This window comes from Rhinopithecus bieti, unplaced genomic scaffold, assembly GCF_001698545.2.
Source record: "Rhinopithecus bieti isolate Rb0 unplaced genomic scaffold, ASM169854v2 scaffold_56975, whole genome shotgun sequence".
Classification (NCBI taxonomy): domain Eukaryota; kingdom Metazoa; phylum Chordata; class Mammalia; order Primates; family Cercopithecidae; genus Rhinopithecus; species Rhinopithecus bieti.
In genome coordinates, this window is record NW_016823127.1 from 158,201 (window position 1) to 180,644 (window position 22,444).

At 43.8% G+C, this 22,444-nt stretch overlaps 1 protein-coding gene across 1 annotated transcript in view; it reads left to right on the forward strand.

Annotated features, from left to right (window-relative positions):
- The first annotated feature begins 11,104 nt into the window (after window positions 1-11,104).
- CBX6 (chromobox 6) overlaps window positions 11,105-22,444 on the forward strand; it is a 54,807-nt gene continuing 43,467 nt past the window's right edge. Inside the window, exon 1 of the mRNA XM_017861256.1 lies at window positions 11,105-11,141. Coding sequence (XP_017716745.1) covers window positions 11,105-11,141 — 37 coding nt within the window. The remainder of the gene's footprint in view (window positions 11,142-22,444) is intronic.

Below are 22,444 nucleotides of genomic sequence, written 5' to 3' on the forward strand. Positions count from 1 at the left end.
TACAGGCGCCGCCACCTCGCCCGGCTAATTGTTTGTATTTTTAGTAGAGACGGGGTTTCACCGTGTTAGCCAGGATGGTTTCGATCTCCTGACCTCGTGATCCACCCGTCTCGGCCTCCCAAAGTGCTGGGATTACAGGCTTGAGCCACCGCGCCCGGCCTACTTTTTTAAAAGAGGATTTCAAAGTATCTGGAAAACATGCCTGTTGTTGGAAACCCCACATGGCAAATTCAGTTTGCAACAGTCATTCAGATGTTGGCCGAGGACAATATACCTGCCTCTCGGACTGAGAGGTGGCGCCTTGTTGGGTCCTTTTTCTCTCACTCGGCGACACCCCAAATTCTGTGCAGTTCTTGGTACAAACAAGGCATGGCTTGGAGGGAAGGGACAATGGTATTTGCATTGCTTGGGGAACAACTCAGCTAGCGTTTTCCAGATACTCTGCATATACTAGCCAGTTTATGACACTGGAGAATTTTGCGTCTTCTGCTGGGAATCACTGACTCTTTCTCCCCATAGTCACGGAATCTTGCCAGTCTTCGAACAGGTCGGGGTCAGTGACTGTTAGAACAGGCACCCCAGTCCTGGCTTTGAGTCTTGGTTCTGCTCCAATCTGCCCAGGAGCCTCCTTTCACTACCAGCTGCTGAATAACCTCCCATCTGACAACTCGGCCAGGACGACTCACGGCGCCCCCTGCCCTGCCGCTGGTGATCTACTCCGATGCTCACTCCCGGGGATCTCCCACCTCCAGCGCTGGTGCTGCCACGTGCTCTGGCCGCAGCCCACCAGGGGACGCAGGGCCCAGTGGGGGTAATGAGGGGTGCCGCCCTCCCCAGCCCCCTCCGCGGCAGCCCCCCACCTCCCGCCGGCAGCCTGAATCCCACCCACCCCGGGCCGCGACACCCCCACCGCCGCCCGGGTGGAACCGGGCTCGCGCCATGAGCCCGAGTTGTGAGAACTCAGCGACTCTAGCAGCGCCACGCACCGGAAATCTTTGAATAGTGCATTATGTTTTAATTACCACTGTGGCCCTTAGACCCAACACTCTCGTTTGTTTTTAAAAACGAGAGTGTTTTTAAACACTCCTATTGGGAGGCTGGGCGCGGTGGCTCATGCCTGTAATCCCAACCCTTTGGAAGACCGAGTGGGTGAATCACCTGAGTTCAGGAGTTCGAGACCAGCCTGGTCAACATGGTGAAACGCCGTCTCTACTAAAAATACAAAAATTAGCCGGATGCGGTGGTACACGTCTGTAATTCCCACTACTTGGGAGGCTGAGGCAGGAGAATCACTTGAACCTGGGAGTCGGAGGTTGCAGTGAGCTGAGATCACACCATTGCATTCCAGCCTGGGCGTCAAGAGTGAAAATCTGTCTTAAAAAAAAAAAAAAATTATATTGGGAGTATTTTTTTGTTGTTGTTGTTAATTGAAAATCCGTACCAATATTGAGAAAATCTCTCATTTTTGGCATGTTAGTGGCAAAGAGAAAACAGAAGAATGGCAACTAGAAGAATAAAACTTGAACACAGATGAGTGTCTATAATCGAGGGCTCTGGGCTGGGGGCTGAGGCTGGGTGCCAGTCAATGTCAGCTCTCAGGAAGGGAACCGGGCAAAGAGATTTGTGTCCTTTTTAGACTTGTGTACCCACTTGTTTTGGACAGAAGAGGCTAGGTTATGCTGCAGAAACAAACCTCCATGATCTCAGTGGCCTAAGCTCATGAAGCCTTTTTCTTGCTTAAGTTAAATATCCATGAAGTGGGGAGGGGCAGTCTATACCCAGTCCTCACTAAGGGACACAGGACGACACAGACCCCTGTCTGGAACATTGACCACAGGGTCAAGACAGTGATGATGCACGTTGTTCCCTGGTCTTAAAGCTTGTGCCTGGGAGGGATGTGTAACTTTCACTCCCATTTCATTGGCCAAAGCAAATCACACGTTCACACCTAACCTCAATGATGCAGGAAAGCCTGACTCCACCAGGGGCCCAAAAAGGGAGAAAGGGACGTTTGCCACCAGCCATGATGGCCAGCACATCATCCTGTCACTGCACTTAACTTCTCTGTAAAGGTCTGAACCAATAAGTAAGCCAAGGAAAAGGGAAGAGGTGTGATCATTGGAAAGAAGCCACATTTGTCATCATTTCTAGGTTATTTTTCTATCCTCTGTCCACTTAAGAGGGCCACGCCTGGCAGAAGTTTGCGTCAGTGCCCAGCCCACAGAGGCACGAGTAGGCCTGGGCATGCAGTACACAGTTACCCAGTATGCTCCTTACCTACCTGGCACTTCCTGGCTGACAGAAAAGCAAAAAGCTTCAATAGGTGAGAACTGGGGGAAAGAGACTTAAGACAAAGTATTAATGAATCATATTCACACAGGGTTTCTAGCTTGCAAGTTAGTTTATATTTGTTATTTTTTAATTTCATGGTTATTGTAGTAGATATGTCACGCTGTATCTCCAATTCACCAAAATGGATCAATGATTCAAAAGAGGTTCTATAAAATGCAAAGTAATGATGAAAATGGCAGCATAAATCCTCAGAAAGGTACCATAAACATAATGAGTAAATAGTTCTGCAATATAACTGTGAATACAAAACTATATATTCCAGGACAAACAAATTATTGGGTGGTGATTTTACACATGCAACCATAAATGACGATTGTGAGTGTAAGTTCAGTGAAGAATACTCGAACATTTCATTTATTGGACAAGCAATCCATTTGCCCCTAGTCCTCGATATATTACTGTTAACATGAAAATGCTGATATATAGCAGTCTGGAGCCATAAAAAATGTTTCTCATTATCTTTAGAAAAAGCAACCAATTCCGTTTTTCCAGAACAAGCACAAAATAACTTTCTAATGTAAGATTGATTATTCTTCTTATTAAAGGTGCAGATGAGACTAAAGCTACAGAAATATCATTCTAAATTGCTGTCCTCTTAGCAAATGCACCTGGATATCAGTCGTAAAATTGCTGAGAAACCCGTAAATCAGCTCAGAGATCATAATGAAGACTACGCTTGGAGAGACACCCAAAGGTCATGACAAAGCTCCTCTATCAGATAACAGAGCACACAAAGCAGAAACAGAATTACTAGTGCGCACACATCTTAGCCAATACTTTGCTTTTGAGCAACCCGAACTCATGTGCAAGGCATAAAACAGCCCTTGGTGCATGTGGGGTTCAAACATGAGGGAAAAATGCTGCCTGGCTTGTCGCCTTGTTTTTCTTGCCAAAGTATGATAAGAGGCTTTTCATTTACAGATTATTTACTTTGTGAGTCATGTGCTAGAAATGGCACTTCAGGACCCGTGCCAGAGTTGAAGCCGCTGAGGCTGAGCAGGGAAGAGCTTTGCTCTGCGAATAAAAGATGTTCCTCACCCTGCTTTATTCACAGAGAAGAGTTAGTGGTCAACAAAATGCTTCTGGACCCTGATTCAGGGTTAAAGGAAGTTATAAAAAGAATACACACTTCGTCTAATTCTGGATGAGCTCAATATTGGCACAGCTTATTAGCCTGCTGTGAGGAAACACAGGTAGTATGCAGGTCAGTACACTTCCAGTCGGGGATGACAGAAATTCAATTACAAGTGGATTAAACAATAAATGGAACCAATTAGAGCATTTGTGATGTCAGGGCTCTGGCTCTGGCTCGCTGCAGGTGCCTTGGCTCTGTTCCCTTCCTTGCGTTGCCTTCTTTTCAGACCAGCGTCTCCTGTGGTAGAAAAATTGTCACAGCAGCACCAAGCCCACAGTACACCCCGCCTATCCGGACCAACAGAGAGTCTCTGTGTCTGACAATTCCCGGGAAGGTCCTGAGGTTCGCATGGAGTAGACTGGCTTAGGGCACAATGTCCACTCCTGAGCCAATCACGGTGTGGCTGGGGTTGGAACCCACTTATTGTTCCACGCCTGCCCTGATGGTGACAAACAGCAAAGCAGCAGCAAAAAGGACAGAAGGGAGGAAGGGAAGAAAGAAGGAGGGAGCAGAGGAAGGGAAGGAGAGAAGGGAGGGAGGGAAGAAAGGAGGAGGGAGGAGAGGAAGGAGGAAGGGAGGGAGAGAGAGAGGAAGAAAGGAATGAAGATTTCATGGATATGAGATCATTATTAATGTTTCAAACACTCTCTTTAAACTTAACATCATTGATGAAACTCTACTTTTTTTTTTTTTAACTACAAATTGATGATCTATGAATGTGCCAAATGCCCATTCAGTGGTCTGTGGTGTGAAAACTTTGAGAAAGGATGCCTCAAGATGCTTCTAACACCTAAAAATACCCCTTGCAGGCCGAGTGTGGTGGCTCACACCTGTAATCCCAACACTTTGGGAGGCCAAGGCAGGCAGATCACTTGAGGTCAGAAGTTCGAGACCAGCCTCGCCAACATGGTGAAACCCCGTCTCTACTAAAATACAAAAATTAGCCGGGCATGGTGGTGTGCCCCTGTAATACCAGCTACTTGGGAGGGTGAAGCATGAGAATCACTTGAACCTGGGAGGCGGAGGTTGCAGTGAGCTGAGGTCACGCCATTGCACTCTAGCCTGGGCAACAAGAGTGAAACTCCATCTCAAATAAATAAATAACCTTTGCAGATCCATGTTCTCCTAAGTAGCAAATACTTAGGCAATTATTACAAATGAATTCCCCTAATAAAACTCTCCTCCCATCTCCTCCTCACAGGGCATGGAGTCAGTGCATGGCAGGGAGAGAGCTGAGAGAGTCAGGCCAGACTTTCCACTGTGGTGTCTTTCTGGGTGTCAGCTGCGCCACTGTCCTGAACTCTGTGCTGACCGGGCACTAGTCTGGTGTTTGAGACCACAGTGGGGACAGCACCAGCCCCACATTATCGGCGCTGCCTACAGGCTGTCCCCACCAAGGCAGCCCCTCTCTTTGCCCAGTCCTCTGTGACTCTGCTTCTCCTTCAGGTCCTTCATCCCACCCCCTTGTCAGTCTGGTTTCTCTGTTTGTACAAGGACTTGACACCCGTCCCAAAAGGGCACCCTCAGCCTCAGGTCTCCTGACCTTCCAGGTCTGACAGCCAAGGCTAACCTATGAGAACCACTGGCTCTCAATTATAAATCTCCAGAAGAGAGAATCTGATTCATGCAACCTGCATCAGGCATCCACTTCCGGACCAACCGGGAAGCCTGCGGGGCCCACCAGGGTGAGTAGTACGAGAAACACGCTCACCTGTCCAAACCCAAAGGATGAACTTAGAGACACAGAGAATTGCAGAAGTGAGGCTTTTGTTGTTGTTGTTGTTTTGTTTTGTGACAGAGTTTCACTCTTGTCACTCAGGCTGGAGTGCAATGGTGCAATCTCAGCTCATCGCAACCTCCGCCTCCCAGGTTCAAGTGATTCTCCTGCCTCAGCCTCCCGAGTAGCTGGGATTACAGGCATGCACCACCATGCCCAGCTAATTTTGTAGTTTTTGGTTTGTTTGTTTGTTTGTTTGTTTTTAAGTAGAGAGGGGGTTTCTCCATGTTGGCCAGGCTGGTCTCGAACTCCTGACCTCAGGTGATCTGCCTGCCTTGGCCTCCCAAAGTGCTGGAATTACAGGCATGAGCCACTGCGCCCAGCCAGAAGTGAGACTTTTAATGACAGTCTTGCAAGATCTGGTGTCTGGTAGGCAGGCACACCCAGTACAGTTACAACAAGCAATTTATCCCCTAGTGGGCAAGTCCCTCCCCTGGTTCCTCATAGGCTGAATACTATGGGGTCACCATCTTCCCAGATGTCGCCTATTGGTCGTTGGGTTGGGGCTTTTAGGTGTTTACTTTAGGGTTGTCTCGCTGCAGTTTGTTGTGGCCCATAATGCACTGCAATCATAGTCAGCTAAGGGGCTCTTCAAGTATTTGACTTATGACCCAGGTGGTCAGGCAAGCTGATAAGAATAGATAAAGCGAGCTATTTTGCAGGCTAGTAAACTTTCATTCTAGACTAAACTCTGCTTCAAGTGAGTGTAACTAAGGGGGCTCTGACAAGCAGGGGCCTTGTCCTCCCTGTATATCCTGTCCTTCCTCAGGTCGTGGGCCCAAGCCTATTCAAGGCACTTTGCCTTGGAAATTGACCACCATCTACACTATTTCCTACAGCAGGAGAGAAGCTTGAAGCAAAGGGGACACTGGCTCCACAGGTCCTTCAAAGCATGTCTACAGATCCTTTGGAAGACGTCCTGACATCCTCCCAACGTACCTTGTGAAGACGGCTCATAAGGACAACGCAGCCTAGGCAGAGCGATAGGTGAAGAGTAGGACTCAAGCAGACCATGCAGAATTAGGAAAAGCCCCAGCAGACCAGAAAAATCTCTATTCCCTGGTGACATGGGGAGAAAGCTGACCTGACAAGGCTCCAGAGCTGGCGGCACCTCTGGGTCCTGATAGAAGTCTGAGTGGCTGCCAAGCTGAGTCATCCAGGAGCTAAGGGAAATGACCTACCTGTAGTTAGTCTCAAGCCTCACACCCCATCACCTGGGCTGGATCTTGTTCTCCTGCCAGATCTGTCGTATCTTTATTGGCTCTCCCAATGATGGCTTCTGTAGTTGGAAATAATTCATTAATTTTGCTGCCTGAAACTGAACCAAAATGAGGCACTGAGACGGGGAAAAGCCTGGTCCATGTCTAAATCTAGCTCAACCCTAGACCTAAGCTCCCAACTAGACTGAAGCTCCTACACCTAAGCTCCTAAGCGCTCCAACCCTAGACGTAAGCTCCTGACTCCGCACCCTGATTAGCAACAGCTGCCATCACAAAACAAACTTTTCTTTTTTCAGACAGAGTTTCGCCCTTCTGGACCAGGCTGGAGTGCAATGGTGCAATCTCGGCTCACTGCAACCTCTGCTTCCCGGATTCAAGCTCTTCTCCTGCCCCAGCCTCCTGAGTAGCTGGGATTACAAGCACGTGACACCACGCCCAGCTAATTTTGTATTTTTAGTAGAGCCAGGGTTTCACCATGTTGCCCAGACTGGTCTCGAACTCCTGACTTCAGGTGATCCGCCCGCCTCGGCCTCCCAAAGTACTGGGATTACAGGCATGAGCCACCATGCCCAGCAGACAAAACCAACTTTCTAACCTTTTAACATGACCTCCAGACATTAACCAAGATGCTTGTCTGGACTGCGAGCCCATTTTTCTCTTGTAGAATTTGCATTTCTCTCCTTGCATAAGAAGGAAGTATCCAGTGATGGTGAGAAAAACATGGGATCAGCAAGACCTGGGTTCGAGCCCTAGATTCCCCACTTAGGAGCCATAGAGTCTCACTCAGGAGGCTCACTTCTATGAGGCTGATTCTTGTTTGGGAAATTTGTGATAAATCTATGAGAATTAAGTGAAAGACCCTAGTATCAAATGCCTGACACATAGTTGGACCTCGAATTTGAGCCCTTTTCCTCTCCTTAGAGGAGGGATGAAAGCAAAACTTATCCTGAGTGCAGATGCACCTCATTTAATTGGGCTTCACTTTATTGAGCCACAGATGCTGTGTTTTTTTACACATGGAAGGTTTTTGGCAACCCTGCATGGAGCAAGTGTACTGGCATGATTTTTCCAACAGTATGTACTCACTTTGGGGTCTCTGTGTCACGTTTTGGTAATTCTCACAATATTTCAGACTTTTTTATTATTATTATATCCGTTACAGTGATCTGCAATCAGTGTCTTTGATGTTACCACTGTAATTGCTTTCGGGCACCACAAACCACACACACATAAGACAGCAAACTTAGTTGATAAATGTTGTGTGTGTTCTGACTGCTCCACCAACAGCTGTTCCCCATCTTTCTCCCTCTGCTCTGGCCTGTCTATTCTCTGAGATATAACCATATTGAATTTAGGCCAATTAATAACCCTACAATGGCCTCTCAGTGTTCAAGTGAAAGGAAGTGTCACAAGGTCTCTTGCTTTAAATCAAAAGCTAGAAATGATTAGGCTTCATGAGAAAAGCATGTCAAGAAACAAGATAGGCTGAAAGCTAGGCCTCTTCCACTATGCAGTTAGCCAAGTTGTGAATGCAAAGGAAAAGCTTTTGAAGGAAATTAAAAGCGCCACTCCAATGAGTACATGAATGATAAGAAAGTGAAACAGGCTTATGGCTGATATGGAGAAAGTTTGAGTGGTCTGGATAGAAGATCAAACCAGCCATGACATTCCCCTAAGCCAAAGCCTAATCCAGAGAAAGGCCCCAGCTCTCTTCAATACTATGAAGGCTGAGAGAGGTGAGGAAGCTGCAGAGGAAAAGTCTGCAGCTAGCAAAGGTTGGTTCATGAGGTTTGAGGAAAGAAACTGTCTCCATAACATAAAGTGCAAGGTGAAGCAGCAGGTGCTAATGGAGCAGCTGCAAGTTGACCAGAAGATCTGGCTAAGATCATTGATTAAGGTGGCCACAGTGAACAGCATGTAGATGAAGTAGCCTTCTATTGAAAGAAGATGCCATCTAGAACGTTCACAGCTAGAGAGGGGGAGACAATGTCTGGCTTTGAAGCTTCAAAGGACAGCCTGACTATCTTGTTAGGGGCTAGTACAGCTGGTGACTTTAAGTTGAAGTCAACGCTCATTTACCGTTCTGAAAATCCTAGGGCCCTTAAGAATGATGCTAAATCTACTCTGCCAGTGCTCTAGCCTAGATGACTGCACATCTGTTTACAGCATGGTTTGCTGAATATTTTCAGCCCACTGTTGATATCTACTGCTCGGAAAAAAATATTCTTTTCAAAATATTACTGCTCATTGACAATGGACCTAGGAACCCAAAAGCTCTGCTGGAGACACACAAGGAGATGAATGTTGCTTTCCTGCCTGCTAACACAATGTCCATTCTGTGGCCCATGGACCAAGGAGTCCTTTCAGCTTTCAAGTCTGGCTCTGGGCAAAATAAATGGAAATCTATTGGAAAGCATTTATCATTCTAAGTGCCATTATGAACATATCAAACTACCACGAGTTTGGAAGGAGTTGAGTCCAGCCTTTGTGGATGATTTTGAGGAGTTGAAGATTCAGTAAAAGAAAGAACTGCAGATGTGGTGGAAATAGCTAGAGAACTAGAGGTAGAAGTGAAGCCTAAAGATGTGACTGCATTGCTGCAATCTCATGATCAAACTTGAGTGAATGATGAGTTGCTTCTTATGGATGAGCAAAGAAAGTGGTTTCTTGAGATGGAATCTACTCCTGGTGAAGATGCTGTAGAACATGTTGAAATAACAGCAAAGCATTTTAAATATTCTAGAAACTTAGTTGATAAAGCAGGTTTGAGACAACTGATATCAATTTTGAAAGAAGTGCTACCGTGGGTAAAATGCTATCAAACAGCATCACATGCTACAGATAAATCTTTCATGAAAGGAAGAGTCAATCGATGTGGCAAATTTCATTGTTGTCTTGTTTATTTATTATTTATTTATTGAGATAGGGTTTCACTCTTGTCGCCCAGGCTGGAGTACAGTGGTGTGATCTTGACTCATTGCAACCTCCACCTCACAGATTCAAGTGATTCTCCTGCCTCAGCCTCCCAAGTAGCTGAGATTGCAGGCACTTGCCACCATGCCTGACTAATTTTTGTATTTTTGGTAGAGACGAGGTTTCACCATGTTGATCAGCCTGGTTTCGAACTCCTGACCTCAGGTGATCCACCCACCTTGGCCTCCAAAAGGGCTGGGATTGCAGCCATGAGCCACCACGCCCAGCCCATTGTTGTCTTGTTTTAAGAAATTGCCACCACCGGGCGGGCGCGGTGGCTCACGCCTGTAATCCCAGCACTTTGGGAGGCCGAGACGGGCGGATCACAAGGTCAGGAGATCGAGACCCTCCTGGCTAACACGGTGAAACCCCGTCTCTACTAAAAATACATTAAAAAAAAAAATGAGCCGGGCACAGTGGTGGGTGCCTGTAGTCCCAGCTACATGGGAGGCTGAGGCAGGAGAATGGTGTGAACCCGGGAAGCGGAGCTTGCAGTGAGTGGAGATCGCACCACTGCACTCCAGCCTGGGCAACAGAGCAAGACTCCGTCTCAAAAAAAAAAAAAAGAAAGAAATTGCCACCACCACCCCAGCCTTCAGCAACCACACCACCCTGATTGGTCAGCAGCCGTCAATATCAAAGCAAGACCCTCCACCAGCAATAAGATTACAACTCACTTAAGGTTCAGATGATCATTAGCCTTTTTAGCAATAAAATATTTTTAAGGTATGTACTTCTTTAGACATAACGCTATTGCACACTTAATAGGCTACAATACAGAGTAAACATAACTTTTATATGTATCAGAAACAAACAAAATTGTGTGCCTTGCTTTACTGCAATATTCACTTTATTGTGGTGGTCTGGAACCAAACCTACCGTATCTCTGAGGTATTCCTGTACTTAGTGTCTTACACCCAACATCTTATCAGTTCAAACAACACTTATTGAATGCCTGCCTTGTACACTGGCAAGGGATAAGGGAGTCCAATATGGGCCCTGCACTCCAGGAACTCACAGTCCTGGGTCTCCATCCCCTTCTATAAACTTGCCAGCAGACGGATGTGGTGTAGTGTTGTCATGTGCTTCCCAGCTTCTCAGAGGTCTTGATAATTGTAAAACTTTGTCAAAAATGACCAAAATAAAAAGTCCCATTTTCTTCTCCCTGGAAAGGTCTCAGCAGCAGTACTCTCCAAAGGATTCTAGCCATTTTCCCCTCTCCTCTCACGTCCTTGCTAATTTGATTCCCAATTCTTGGGAGGGGCTGAACTGAAGTCACCCCTGACTCTATGGAAAGTGGAAAGAGAGTGCAATAGAGACCAACAGCTGGGCTGGGTGCGGTGATTCACACCTGTAATCCCAGCACTATGGCGGGTGGATCACCTGAGGTCAGGAGTTTGAGACCAGCCTGACCAACATGGTGAAACCTCGTCTTTCCTAAAAATACAAAAATTAGCTGGGCGTGGTGGTGGGCACCTGTAATCCCAGCTCTTCGGGAAGCTGAAGCAGAGAATCGTTCGAACCCAGAGGTGGAGGTTGCAGTGAGTCAAGATCGCACCACTGCACTCCAGCCTGAGCAACAAAGCAAGACTCGGTCTCAAAAAAAAGAAAGAGAGAGAGAGAGGCCAGCAGCCGTAGTTCAGGACCATGAACAGCACCAATGGGTGCCGCCTGTGCCAAACAGGTGAGTCCTATCAGCACAAGGTCTTCTCACCCTGTACAAGAGCCAGTCTGAGGACACAACCCCTCTGCCTCTCACAGGTTGGGCTTTTGCTGCTGGAGTAACTGAATTTTGACCAGAACTCATGTTGTGAACTGTTACAACCCTCCTCTCCAGGCTGGAAGATGGGGCTGAGAACCAAAAATACCCAGGAACACTTTCCATTTGGACCCATCAGTGGAGCTCCCACTGCTGGCTTCTGGGGAGAGTAGATGTAAAGAGACCAGGATCTATAGATTTGCCTAAGAGCAATTCCTAAGCCAAGTTACACGGTGCTTTTCTGCTTTAAGCCTCGAAAGTCAGTCAATGAAATTGAGGCACAAGAGTTCACAGAGAATGGGTGCCCTAGCAAGGGATGCCCAGAGCCAAGCTCATCCTTCTCTGCTGGCTAACCTGTGGTGCCTGGAAGTGCTGACCCTCTCTCCTTGAGACTCTGTCTTTATAGCAATTCATGTGGCACTTACGAGTTCTTCTTATGAGAACTCCTCTACTGACTCTTCTTCTCCCTCCTAACCCCTCACTCAAGGACATGAACACAAAGTCTGGGCCCCTCTGTGTGCCTTCTCTCTGCGGTCCTCTTTTCTTTCTGTTTCAAGCCTCAGGCCTCACCACCCTGTCTTTGCCTCCAAAATCTGCTTTACCATACCAGATTTCTGGTACGATAAATGATCTCTCAAGAGAAAATCGTCCAGGGTGAAAGAAGAACTTGAAAGGATTTGACTTCTATCATACAGGATGCAGTTTATGCTTTGGATCACAAATCAGAATGTGGTGCTTTTTCTGTCATCACCAGAATACAGGATTCCAGATAGACGTGGGAGCAGCTCTTCTCACTGAACACCTAATAACCTGCTTACAGAATTTTTCTTCCCATCTCCACAGCTCTGAGCTCTGCAGGTTTGGAGGTCACAGTCATAGCTCCCAAGAGAGGAATGCTTCCACCAGAGGACACAACTGCAGCTCCATTGAATTGGATGTTGAGACTGCTGTTGGCCATTGGGAGTCTTCACGCCAAAGAACCAAGAGAAGACAGGGATTACTCTACTGCCTGGGGCGACTGATCCCTATTACAAGGAGAAATTGGGTTGCTGCCACATGGTGGAGGTAGGGAGGACCACATCTGAACCCCCAAGGATGCTCTAGGGTGCCCCCCTTAGGACTTGCATGTCCAACCATAAAAATAAGTGAAAAAACATGACAGTCAAAAAAGCCACGACTACTAAGGACCCAGACACCTCAGGATGAAGATTTAGGTCACTCCATCATGCAAAGAGCCCTAGCCAATTGAGAGCAAAAGATATGTACAAGGAAGAGTGGAAGACAGAATTGAAATGTCAACTACAGCCACATGACCTATTACGGAAACAAGGACTGTAGCAGTTGTGAACCTTTTCTTCCTTGTTTGCTGTGTTTGTGTGTGTGTATGTGTTTGTATATGTTAACCATTTTTTTCCTTCTTTCTCCCCCTTCCTATTATTTATTTTTTGATAAGTTTTGTTGGAAGTTAACTTTCCAATTCAGTATCTAGATAATGGAATATTTAGCCGGCATTGTGACTGGATTTGAGGGGTTATTAACATTGTCCAGGGATGGATACAATGCTGTTGGAAACTTTGCATCTCCCCATTTTGGGGAGAGACTGAGAATGTCTTCATTTGCATGAAGGATAGTTGCATCCTGTTAAGTGTAAACATAGAGTTGTCTTTTTTTTTTTTTTTTTTTTTTTTGTCTAGAGATGGAGTCTCTGTCTGTTGCCCAGGCTGAAGTGCAGTGGCACAATCTTGGCTCACTGCAACCTCTGCCTCCTGGGTTCAAGCGATTCTCCTGACTCAGTCACCCCAGTAGCTAGGATTACAGGTGTGTGCCACCACACCCAGATAATTTTTGTATTTTTAGTAGAGACAGGGTTTTGCCATGTTGGCCAGGCTGGTCTCAAACTCTTGGCCTCAAGTGATCTGCCCACGTCAACCTCCTAAAGTACTGGGATTACAGGCATGAGCCACCGTGCCCAGTCTGTCCTCTTGTTTGAAAGTCAGATTTGTGTATACAAATGCTGAGAAGCCAGAAAGATGGATTGTGCCACTTACTAAGGTATTCTCTCTTTTTTTTTTTTTTTTTTTTCTTTGAGCCAGATCTCACTCTGTCACCTAGGCTATAGTACAGCAGCCCATTCATGGCTCACTGTAGCCTTGATCCCCGTGCTTGAGCAATCCTCCTACCTCAGCCTCCCAAGTAGCTGGGACCACAGGCACACGCCACCATGCCTGGCTAATTTTTGTGGTTTCAGTAGAGATGGTATTTTGCCATATTGACCAGGCTGGTCTCCAACTCCTGCGCTCAAGCGATCCACCCACCTTGGTCTCTCAAAGTGCTGAGATTGCAGGTGTGAGCCACTGTACTTGGCCTACCCTTTATTATTTCTGTCTTAGTCTGTTCAGGCTGTTATAATAAAATACCATAGACTGGATAGCTTATAAACACAGAAATTTATTTCTCACTGTTCCAGAGGCTGGGAAGTCCAAGATCAAGATTCTAACGGATTCAGTGTCTGATGAGGGCTCACTTTCGGGTTCATAGAGGGTGCCTCCTGGCTATGCCCTCTCATGGCAGACACAGATCATCTCTTTTGTGCCTCTTCTTATAAGAGGCACTAATTCCATTCATGAGGGCCCCACCCTGATGACCTACTCACCTCCAACTGACCCATCTCCTGATACCATCTCATTGGAGGTTAAGATTTCAACATATGGTTCTGGGGGGAGACACACACATTCGACAATAGTAATTAGCTTCCTTCTCTTTCTTTTTATTTTGCTGCAGTTTTTTCCCTAACTTCTTGAGATAGATGGTTCACTCATTAATTTTTAGTCTCCCTTGTTTTCCATTGTATGAAATTAAGGCTATCAATTTTTCTCTAAGTACTATTTTAATTGCATGCCACAAGCTTTAATATGTGATATTGTCATTATCTTTCAGTTTAACATTTTTCTAATTTCCATTAGAATTTTGTCTTTGACTAATGGATTGTATAAAAAGTGAACATCTTCATTTCCAAATGTATTAACAATTTATTTTTTGTTGTTGATCTATAATTTATGCAATATAATCACAGAAGGTGACCTGTATAATTTCAATATTTGGTCTTTGTTGAGACTTGATTACGGTATAATATATGGTCATTTTTCACAGATGTTCCACAGGAGTTTGAAATGAATGCGTATTATCTAATTCTTATGCAAAACATTCTATAAATGAGCATTCAATCAAGCTGGTTAGCAGTATTATTCAACTCTTTTACACTCTTACAGGGTTTTTTTTCTGCATGATCTACCAATGATAGAAATATGTTAGAATCTTCCATAATGGTGGTGGATTTGTCAAGTTCTTCTTGGGTTTCTTTTCTTTCTTCTGTTGATTCTTGCTGTATTCATTTTAAGGCTATAAGATATGTACAAATTTTAAGTCAGTTTGTCATCTTGGTGAATTAAAATACTTTAGTATCTTTATGTACATACCCTCTCTATCCTTAGTAATGACTTTTTCTTAAAAAATATTTTTATCTGGACTGGGCACGGTGGCTCACGCCTGTAATCCCAGCACTTTGGGGGGCCGAGGCGGGCGGATCACAAGGTCAGGAGATCGAGACCATCCTGGCAAACACGGTGAAACCCCGTCTCTACTAAAAATACAAAAAATTAGCCGGGCGTGGCAATGGGTACCTGTAGTCCCAGCTACTCGAGAGGCTGAGGCAGGAGAATGGCGTGAACCCAGGAGGTGAAGCTTGCAGTGAGCTAAGACTGCGCCACTGCACTCCAGCCTGGGCGACAGAGTAAGACTCTGTCCAAAAAAAAAAAAAAGAATATTTTATCTGATGTTAATAGTGTTATGATGTCATCAAAACTTGCGTTTCGGTGGCACATACAATAAAAAATTCTTTCTTTATTTTCAAGCTTTCTACATTTCTTGAACTTTACATCTCTTAGGAAGTTGAATGGGCGAGTTTGGTTTTTTGTCCTAGGATAGTTTGCTGAGAATAATGGTTTCCAGCTTCATCCACGTCCCTACAAAAGACATGAGCTCATCCTTTTTTATGGCTGCATAGTATTCCATGGTGTATATGTGCCACATTTTCTTAATCCAGTCTACCATTGATGGACATTTGGGTTGGTTCCAAGTCTTTGCTATTGTGAATAGTACCACAGTAAACATATGTGTGCATGCATCTTTATAGCAGCATGATTCATAATCCTTTGGGTATATACCCAGTAATGGGATGGCTGGATCAAATGGTATTTCTAGTTCTAGATCACTGATAGGTGGGAATTGAACAATGAGAACACTTGGACACAGGAAGGGGAACATCACACACCAAGGCCTGTTGTGGGGTGGGGTGGCGGGAGGAGTAGCATTAGGAGATATACCTAATGTAAATGATGAGTTAATGGGTGCAGCACACCAACATGGCACATGTATACATATGTAACAAACCTGCACGTTGTGCACATGTACCCTAGAACTTAAAGTATGAAAAAAAAAAGAAAGAAAGAAAGTTGGATGGGGGAGAGGTAATCCATTTTGAAAATCTCTGTCCTCTAAGTGGTGGGTTTAGTCCTTATGCCTCTGTGATTACGGTTATTTTTTAACTCACCTCTATAATCTCACTCTTCTTTTGCATTTTTTCATGCTTCTTTGTTTTCTTTCTTGGTTTTTTGGTTTTGTTTTACTGATTGGTCTTCTTTTATTTGTTTTCCCTATTCCTATTTGTATTTCCTATTTCCTATACTGTTTTGAATTTACATGCTCATTTTCTTTTCTTTTTAGGGATAACTTTTGAGGCTCTGCATGCATATATAACAAAGTTTAAATTAATATCTTATTCTACCCCTTCCTGAAAAATTCAAGACCTTAGAATACTTTACCACTGATCTACTCCTTCCGGAATTACATGCTGTTGTTTTTCAATATTGTATTTTGAGTCAGAAGTTTTATTACTCACTTTAAAGAAGCAACTTTTGGCTTTGTAGGTCTTTTTCTGTTGCCTATCTGCTTTCTATTTATTTCATTTCCACTCTTATCTTTATTATTTCCTTCCTCCTGCGTATTTTAGGTTTAATTTGCTCTTCTTTTTCTGTATAATCAAAATGAAATCACAGATCACTGATTTCAAACCTCTTTCCTTTTCTAATAACAGCATGTAAAGCTATAAATTTTTCTCTAAGAATTGCTTTAGCTGCATTCCACAAATGCCGATAAAGCTAAAAGAAAAACAGAAAAAAACACACAATTAGAGTTGGAGATTTTAATACTCCATTTTCAGTAATTGATAGAACAAATGGATAAAAAGTCAATAAAGATGCGGTAGATTTGAGCAACACTATCGACCAGCTTAATCTAAATGACATTTGTAGGACAGTACATCAAAAAACTGTAAAATATACCTCTTTTTAAATGTACATGGAACATTACCAAGTTTAGACATACACTGGGGCATAAGATGTCTCAATAAATGTAAAAGGATTGAAATCACATAGAGTATATACTCTTATTAAAATGAAATTAAATTAGAACTCAATAACTAAAAAATACCTTAAAATATCCAAATTTGGAAATTAATATCTTTAATGTAACCACTCATCATATTAATTAACAAGTTGTTAATTTCATTAGTGAAAACTCATTTCTGACATTAAATTTACTTTTTAGCAAGCCTGAGGTATTGATAGCAAAAGTGGTCCCTGCCTCTGAAATCCGCCTCTACTATGACGTCAGCCAACCACTGGGACACACTGTCTATGACGAAGGGTTTTAAAGCAATCGCAGTCACTGTGATAAGCATGTTTTAGTTCTAAAATGAGAGCCTGTTGGTGTTAAACTCAGTTTTTGTCTGAGAGTGTCCTGAGGTGGAAAAGGAGGCGCTACTTGCTTCCCCCAGTCCAAATTCGGCTACTTATATAGACACACCTCCTTATCGACCTCAAACTTTTAACAGTTAACCAACATCTACCAAAATGAAGCTAGAAGTTGGCTTGGCCAAATTGGCCTAGGTTGGTTCACATCATCGGACACAGCAAGTAACTATCAAGATCATTTTTGCAGGAGCTCAGCGTGGATGGTGGCAAGGCAGCGTGAGCTTGCCACTGTGTTGTTGCGCTTATAGGAACTAAAAAGAAGGAACAAGGATATGGGATGTGGGGAGGAGACTACTTGGAAACAAATCCATGGCGTTGGAATCAAGCTACTGTGAATAGTTGGGAAGCAGCAAGCAAGTTTCTGGAAGTTTTGATTTGAGATGATGTGAAGGAAATTAAAGATAAGTTGATTTAATAAAAAAAGATGATAAAGAAACAATGGGAGAAGAATGGGAAAGAGATAGGATTTTTTGAGGCAGAGTCTCACTCTGTCGCCCAGGCTGAGTGCAGCGGTGCAATCTTGGCTCACTGCAACCTCCGCCTCCCCAGTTCAAGTGACTGTCCCGCCTCAGCCTCCCAAGTAGCTGGGACTACAGGCACCTGCCACCACACCCGGCTAATTTTTGTATTTTTAGTAGAGAAGGGGTTTTGCCATGTTGGCCAGACTGGTGTCGACCTCCTGGCCTCAAGTGATCCACCCGCCTTGGCCTCCCAAAGTGCCAGGATAACAGGCATGAACCACCATGCCCGGCCTTGGCAATCGTTTCTTAATTGTGACACCAAAAGCACGAACAATCAAAGAAAAATAGATTAAAGGGGCTTCATCAAAATTCTGAACTTTTGTTAAGAAAGTGAAAAGACAACCCAGAGAATGACAGAAAATATTTACAAATCATGTACCTGAGAAGGGTCTAGTATCTAGAATATGTAGAGAACTCTCACAACTCAACAACAAAAAGACAACCTAATTTAAAAATGGGCAAAGGACTCAATAAGACATTTCTTCAAGTAAGATATACAAATGGTCAATAAGCACATGAAAAGGTGCTCAGCATTAGTCATTAGGGAAACGCAAATCAATATCATAATAAGATACCACTTACACCCATGGGAGTGGCCAAAATGATCAAAGACAGACGATAAAAAGCGTTAATGAGGCTGTGGAGACACTGGAACCCTCATACATTGCTAGTGCGAATGTAAAATTGTGCCATCTCTTGGAAAACATCCTGGCAGTTCCTCAAGAAGCAGAATTACCATATGACCCAGCAACTTCACTCCAAGGTATATACCCAAGAGAAAGGAAAATATGTCCATACAAAAATTTGTGCATGAATGTTCATAGCAGCATTATTCACAATAGCCAAAAAGTAGAAAAAAACCCCAAATCCATCAACTGAGGAATGGATAAACCAAATGTCATACATTCATACAAGAGAATATTATTCAGTCATAAAAAGGAATGAAGGCCGGGCACGGTGGCTCACACCTGTAATTCCAACACTTTGGGAGGCTGAGGTAGGAGGATTGTTTGAGCCCAGGAGTTCAAGACCAGCCTGAGCAACATAGTAAGACCTTGTTTCTACAATAAATAAATAAATAAATAAATAAGAACTGATACAAGGTTACGATCCTGGAAAACATGATCAGTGAAAGAAGACAGATATAAAAGGCCACATATTAGGCCAGGTGCAGTGGCTCACGCCTGTAATCCCAGCACTTTGGGAGGCCAAGGCAGGTGGATCACCTGAGGTCAGGTGTTCGAGACCAGCCTAGCCAACATGGTGAAACCCCATCTCTGCTAAAAATACAAAAAATTAGCTGGGTGTAGTGATGGCCATCTGTAATCCCAGCTACTTGGGAAGCTGAGGCAGGAAAATTGCTTGAACCTGGAGGCAGAGGTTGCAGTGAGCTGAGATTGTGCCACTGCACTCCAGGCAACAGAGTGAGACTCCATCTCAAAAAAAAAAAAAAAAAAAAAAAGTCACATATTAAATATTAAATGATTCCATTTAATTAATGTCCAGAGTAGGCAAATCCATAGAGACATAAAGTAGATTAGTAGTTACCGAGGGCTGGGGGGACTAGGGAAGATAGGGAATGACTGCTCATGGGTACAGAGTTGGGATGTTTTGTTTTGTTTTGGGGTGTGTGTGTGTGTGTGTTAAAAATGTTCTAAAGGGGACCCCCTGAGCGGGAGGATTCTGCAGCTGGGTCTCTCTGCCTGGCTTATTTCAAAACTGGCCCCCGGAATTTCTAAGCAAACACATAATTAGATAAGCAAGCGCTGTGCATGGGAGCGCCTGGTGGGAAATGGAGGGAAACAAAGAATTTCAAAGTTCTATCAGTTTTATGATCTCTATTTTAATGGTAATGATGGTCAGTTGTGCCTGAATTCCAAAGCGGGGGAAAGTATAGCAAGGTGTGTCCGACTCCCTGCTTTCTGTCATGGACTGAAGAGTTTGTCAGGTTTCTTTGAGACCCCTTTTGGCCAAGATGGAGGAAAGTGAGGGGGAAACGGGGTCCATTCTGTCTCTTGGGAGGCTTAGGATTTTTTTTCTGTTTCTATTCCCCTTTTTTTTGTTAAGGTATGCTAGATGTAGCATCAATGGCCAAGCTTTTATTTTGTCCAATATCAATGGTGGGGTAGTATGCTATCTGCCCCAAGTTCTTCACGTCCCTCAGTGGGACCCCTTTGGCAAAGGAACTTAAAATCAAAAGACTTATAGCTAATTAAACATTCTAGGCCAGATGGGAAACCCCTTTAAGCAATGTAAGAGCCAAAAATCAAAAGCCAAAAGGCAAGGTTCTAAAATTGACTTCTTTATAAATTCAATGCATTGAGCTACTGTAATCTTGGTTTGTAGAAATCAGCTATACAAAACACAAGCATTTTGTTCAGCCATTTAGGCATCTGTGTGCTAGTTCTCAATTTGGAGGGTCTGAAATAATTTTATCTCTCAAAATCAGCCCTTAAAATCTCACGCAATAGTCCCTGGGCCTGCAGGGATTGAATAGTTTCAAATTTTGAAAGTAAAACAAAACATAAAGAATTAGCAATGTTGGCCGGGTGCGGTGGCTCATGCCTGTAATCCCAGAACTTTGGGAGGCCAAGACGGGCGGATCACGAGGTCAGGAGATCGAGACCATCCTGGCTAACGCGGTGAAACCCCGTCTCTACTAAAAAAAAAATACAAAAAACTAGCCGGGCGAGGTGGCAGGCGCCTGTAGTCCCAGCTACTCAGGAGGCTGAGGCAGGAGAATGGCGTGAACCCGGGAGGCGGAGGTTGCAGTGAGCTGAGATCTGGCCACTGCACTCCAGCCTGGGTGACAGAGCGAGACTCTGTCTCAAAAAAAAATAAAATAAAATAAAGAATTAGCAATGTTTTAAACAAAAGGATCATAAGCCCTGCCTAGTTCTGAGGAGGACAGGCAAGGAAGCTCATAGGTCACTAAACATTTAAAGTATTTAGTACCAAGGCATAGAATAAATTATATTATTTCAGATAGAGGCAAAATTATTAAATGAATCTTAATGTTTTTCAACACAAACCTATCCCGATGTCTCATGAAAGCAGTTTGCTTTGATTGTTGCCTTTGCCCAGGTCTAAAGACAAGGCTTTGGCCAACTTGAGTTTGGTGTCAGTGACTGGCAGGAGTCAATGCCTTCTTTAGATGAGGTATGTGTACAGGAGTCAAAGCCCTATAACTTAACAGCACAAAGATTAGTTAATAGCACCTTTAAGGGTTTCTTGAGGCTGAAGGTGGTGATACTTGAGTTCATGACCTGATTAGAAGCTGTAAAAAGATTTTACAACCTTCCAGTGATTAATTTTTATAGCTTTGATAAACCTCAGCAATAGGTCAGTCTCTTAATTTAGGATTAGATTTGAGGATGTTTGTCAAAGATGTTAAAAAGCTCAAAACACCTTATCAAAACAGAATAATGGTCACTGTAAAATAGTAGTTACTCATTTAAACAAGGAGATAACTAAAAGATTTTAAAGGCAATACAGAAGGATAAATGGACATAAAAGTCTTAACCCTTTTTAATCTCAGTTTTTTTAAGCAATCAAAAACCTGGGTGTGGTGGCTCACACCTGTAATCCCAGGACTTTCAGAGTCTGAGGCAGGCGGATCACCTGAGGTCAGGAGTTTGAGACCAGCCTGGGCAACATGGTGAAATCCCATCTCTACTGAAAATACAAAATTAACTGGGTGTGGTGGTGCACGCCTGTAATCTCAGCTACTCAGGAGGCTGAGGCAGAACTGCTTGAACCTGGGAGGCAGAAGTTGCAGTGAGCCCAGATCGTGCCATTGCACTCCAGCCTGGACAGCAAGAGCAAAACTCTGTCTCAAAAACAAACAAAACCTAATAAAGACAGCATAGGAATTATCTCCATAAAATGTAAAATCTTGTTTCTTGAGCCAGTTGCCAAAAAAACAAGAAAAACTTTCTGCAGTGTGACTGCTTCTCCTTATGGCAAGCCCATTTAGATAACCTGGAAGTCAAGCTTGATGAAAAAAAGTACTTTAATTTAATTAGACACAGAAAGAGTGTGTTCAAGATCATGAGTATAACAGGGGAATATATGACTCTTAGTAACTGCATGAAAAGTTTCCTGATTGACTAAAAATTTAGACATATCAAGAAAAGCCAAGACTACAGAATCAAGTTACACTGGAGGAAACTACTGCTTTTATAGACTTCTAAGATAAAACGTTTCAGCATCTGGCCACAACAGTTAGAATCAGAGGGGAAAAAAACTTACAGGAGCTGATGGACAAAGTTGAAGGAGAGTTATCATCTCTGGCCTTTTCAAAGGGAGAAAAAGCTGAATGCAGTGAGATACAACAAAAGCTAAACTTTTGAGATATGAATCTGAGAAGTTTTCAAAAGAAACAGGTTATAGAATTAAAAAGCAAATTTTCTTGTAATTTATTTAAGAGCAAATCAATACCTTAAGAAAATCCCATTTCAACATAAGGGACTGTTCTTTAGAAAGACTATTATAAATAATTCCCTTTTAATCATAGCTAACTTAACCACAATAAAAAATTCCTCTTATAGGCCTGGCATGGTGGCTCATGCCTGTAATCCCAGAACTTTGAGAGGCTGAGACAGGCAGATCACCTGAGGTCAAGAGTTTGAGACCAGCCTGGCCAACATGGTGAAACCCCAACTCTACTGAAAATACAAAAATTAGCTGGGTGTGGTGGCACATGCCCTTAATCCCAACTACTTGGGAGGCTGAGGCAGGAAAATAATTTGAACCTGGGAGGCAGAGGTTGCAGTGAGCCAAGATTCCTCCAATGCACACCAGCCTGGGCGACAAAGCAGACTCCATCTCAAAAAAA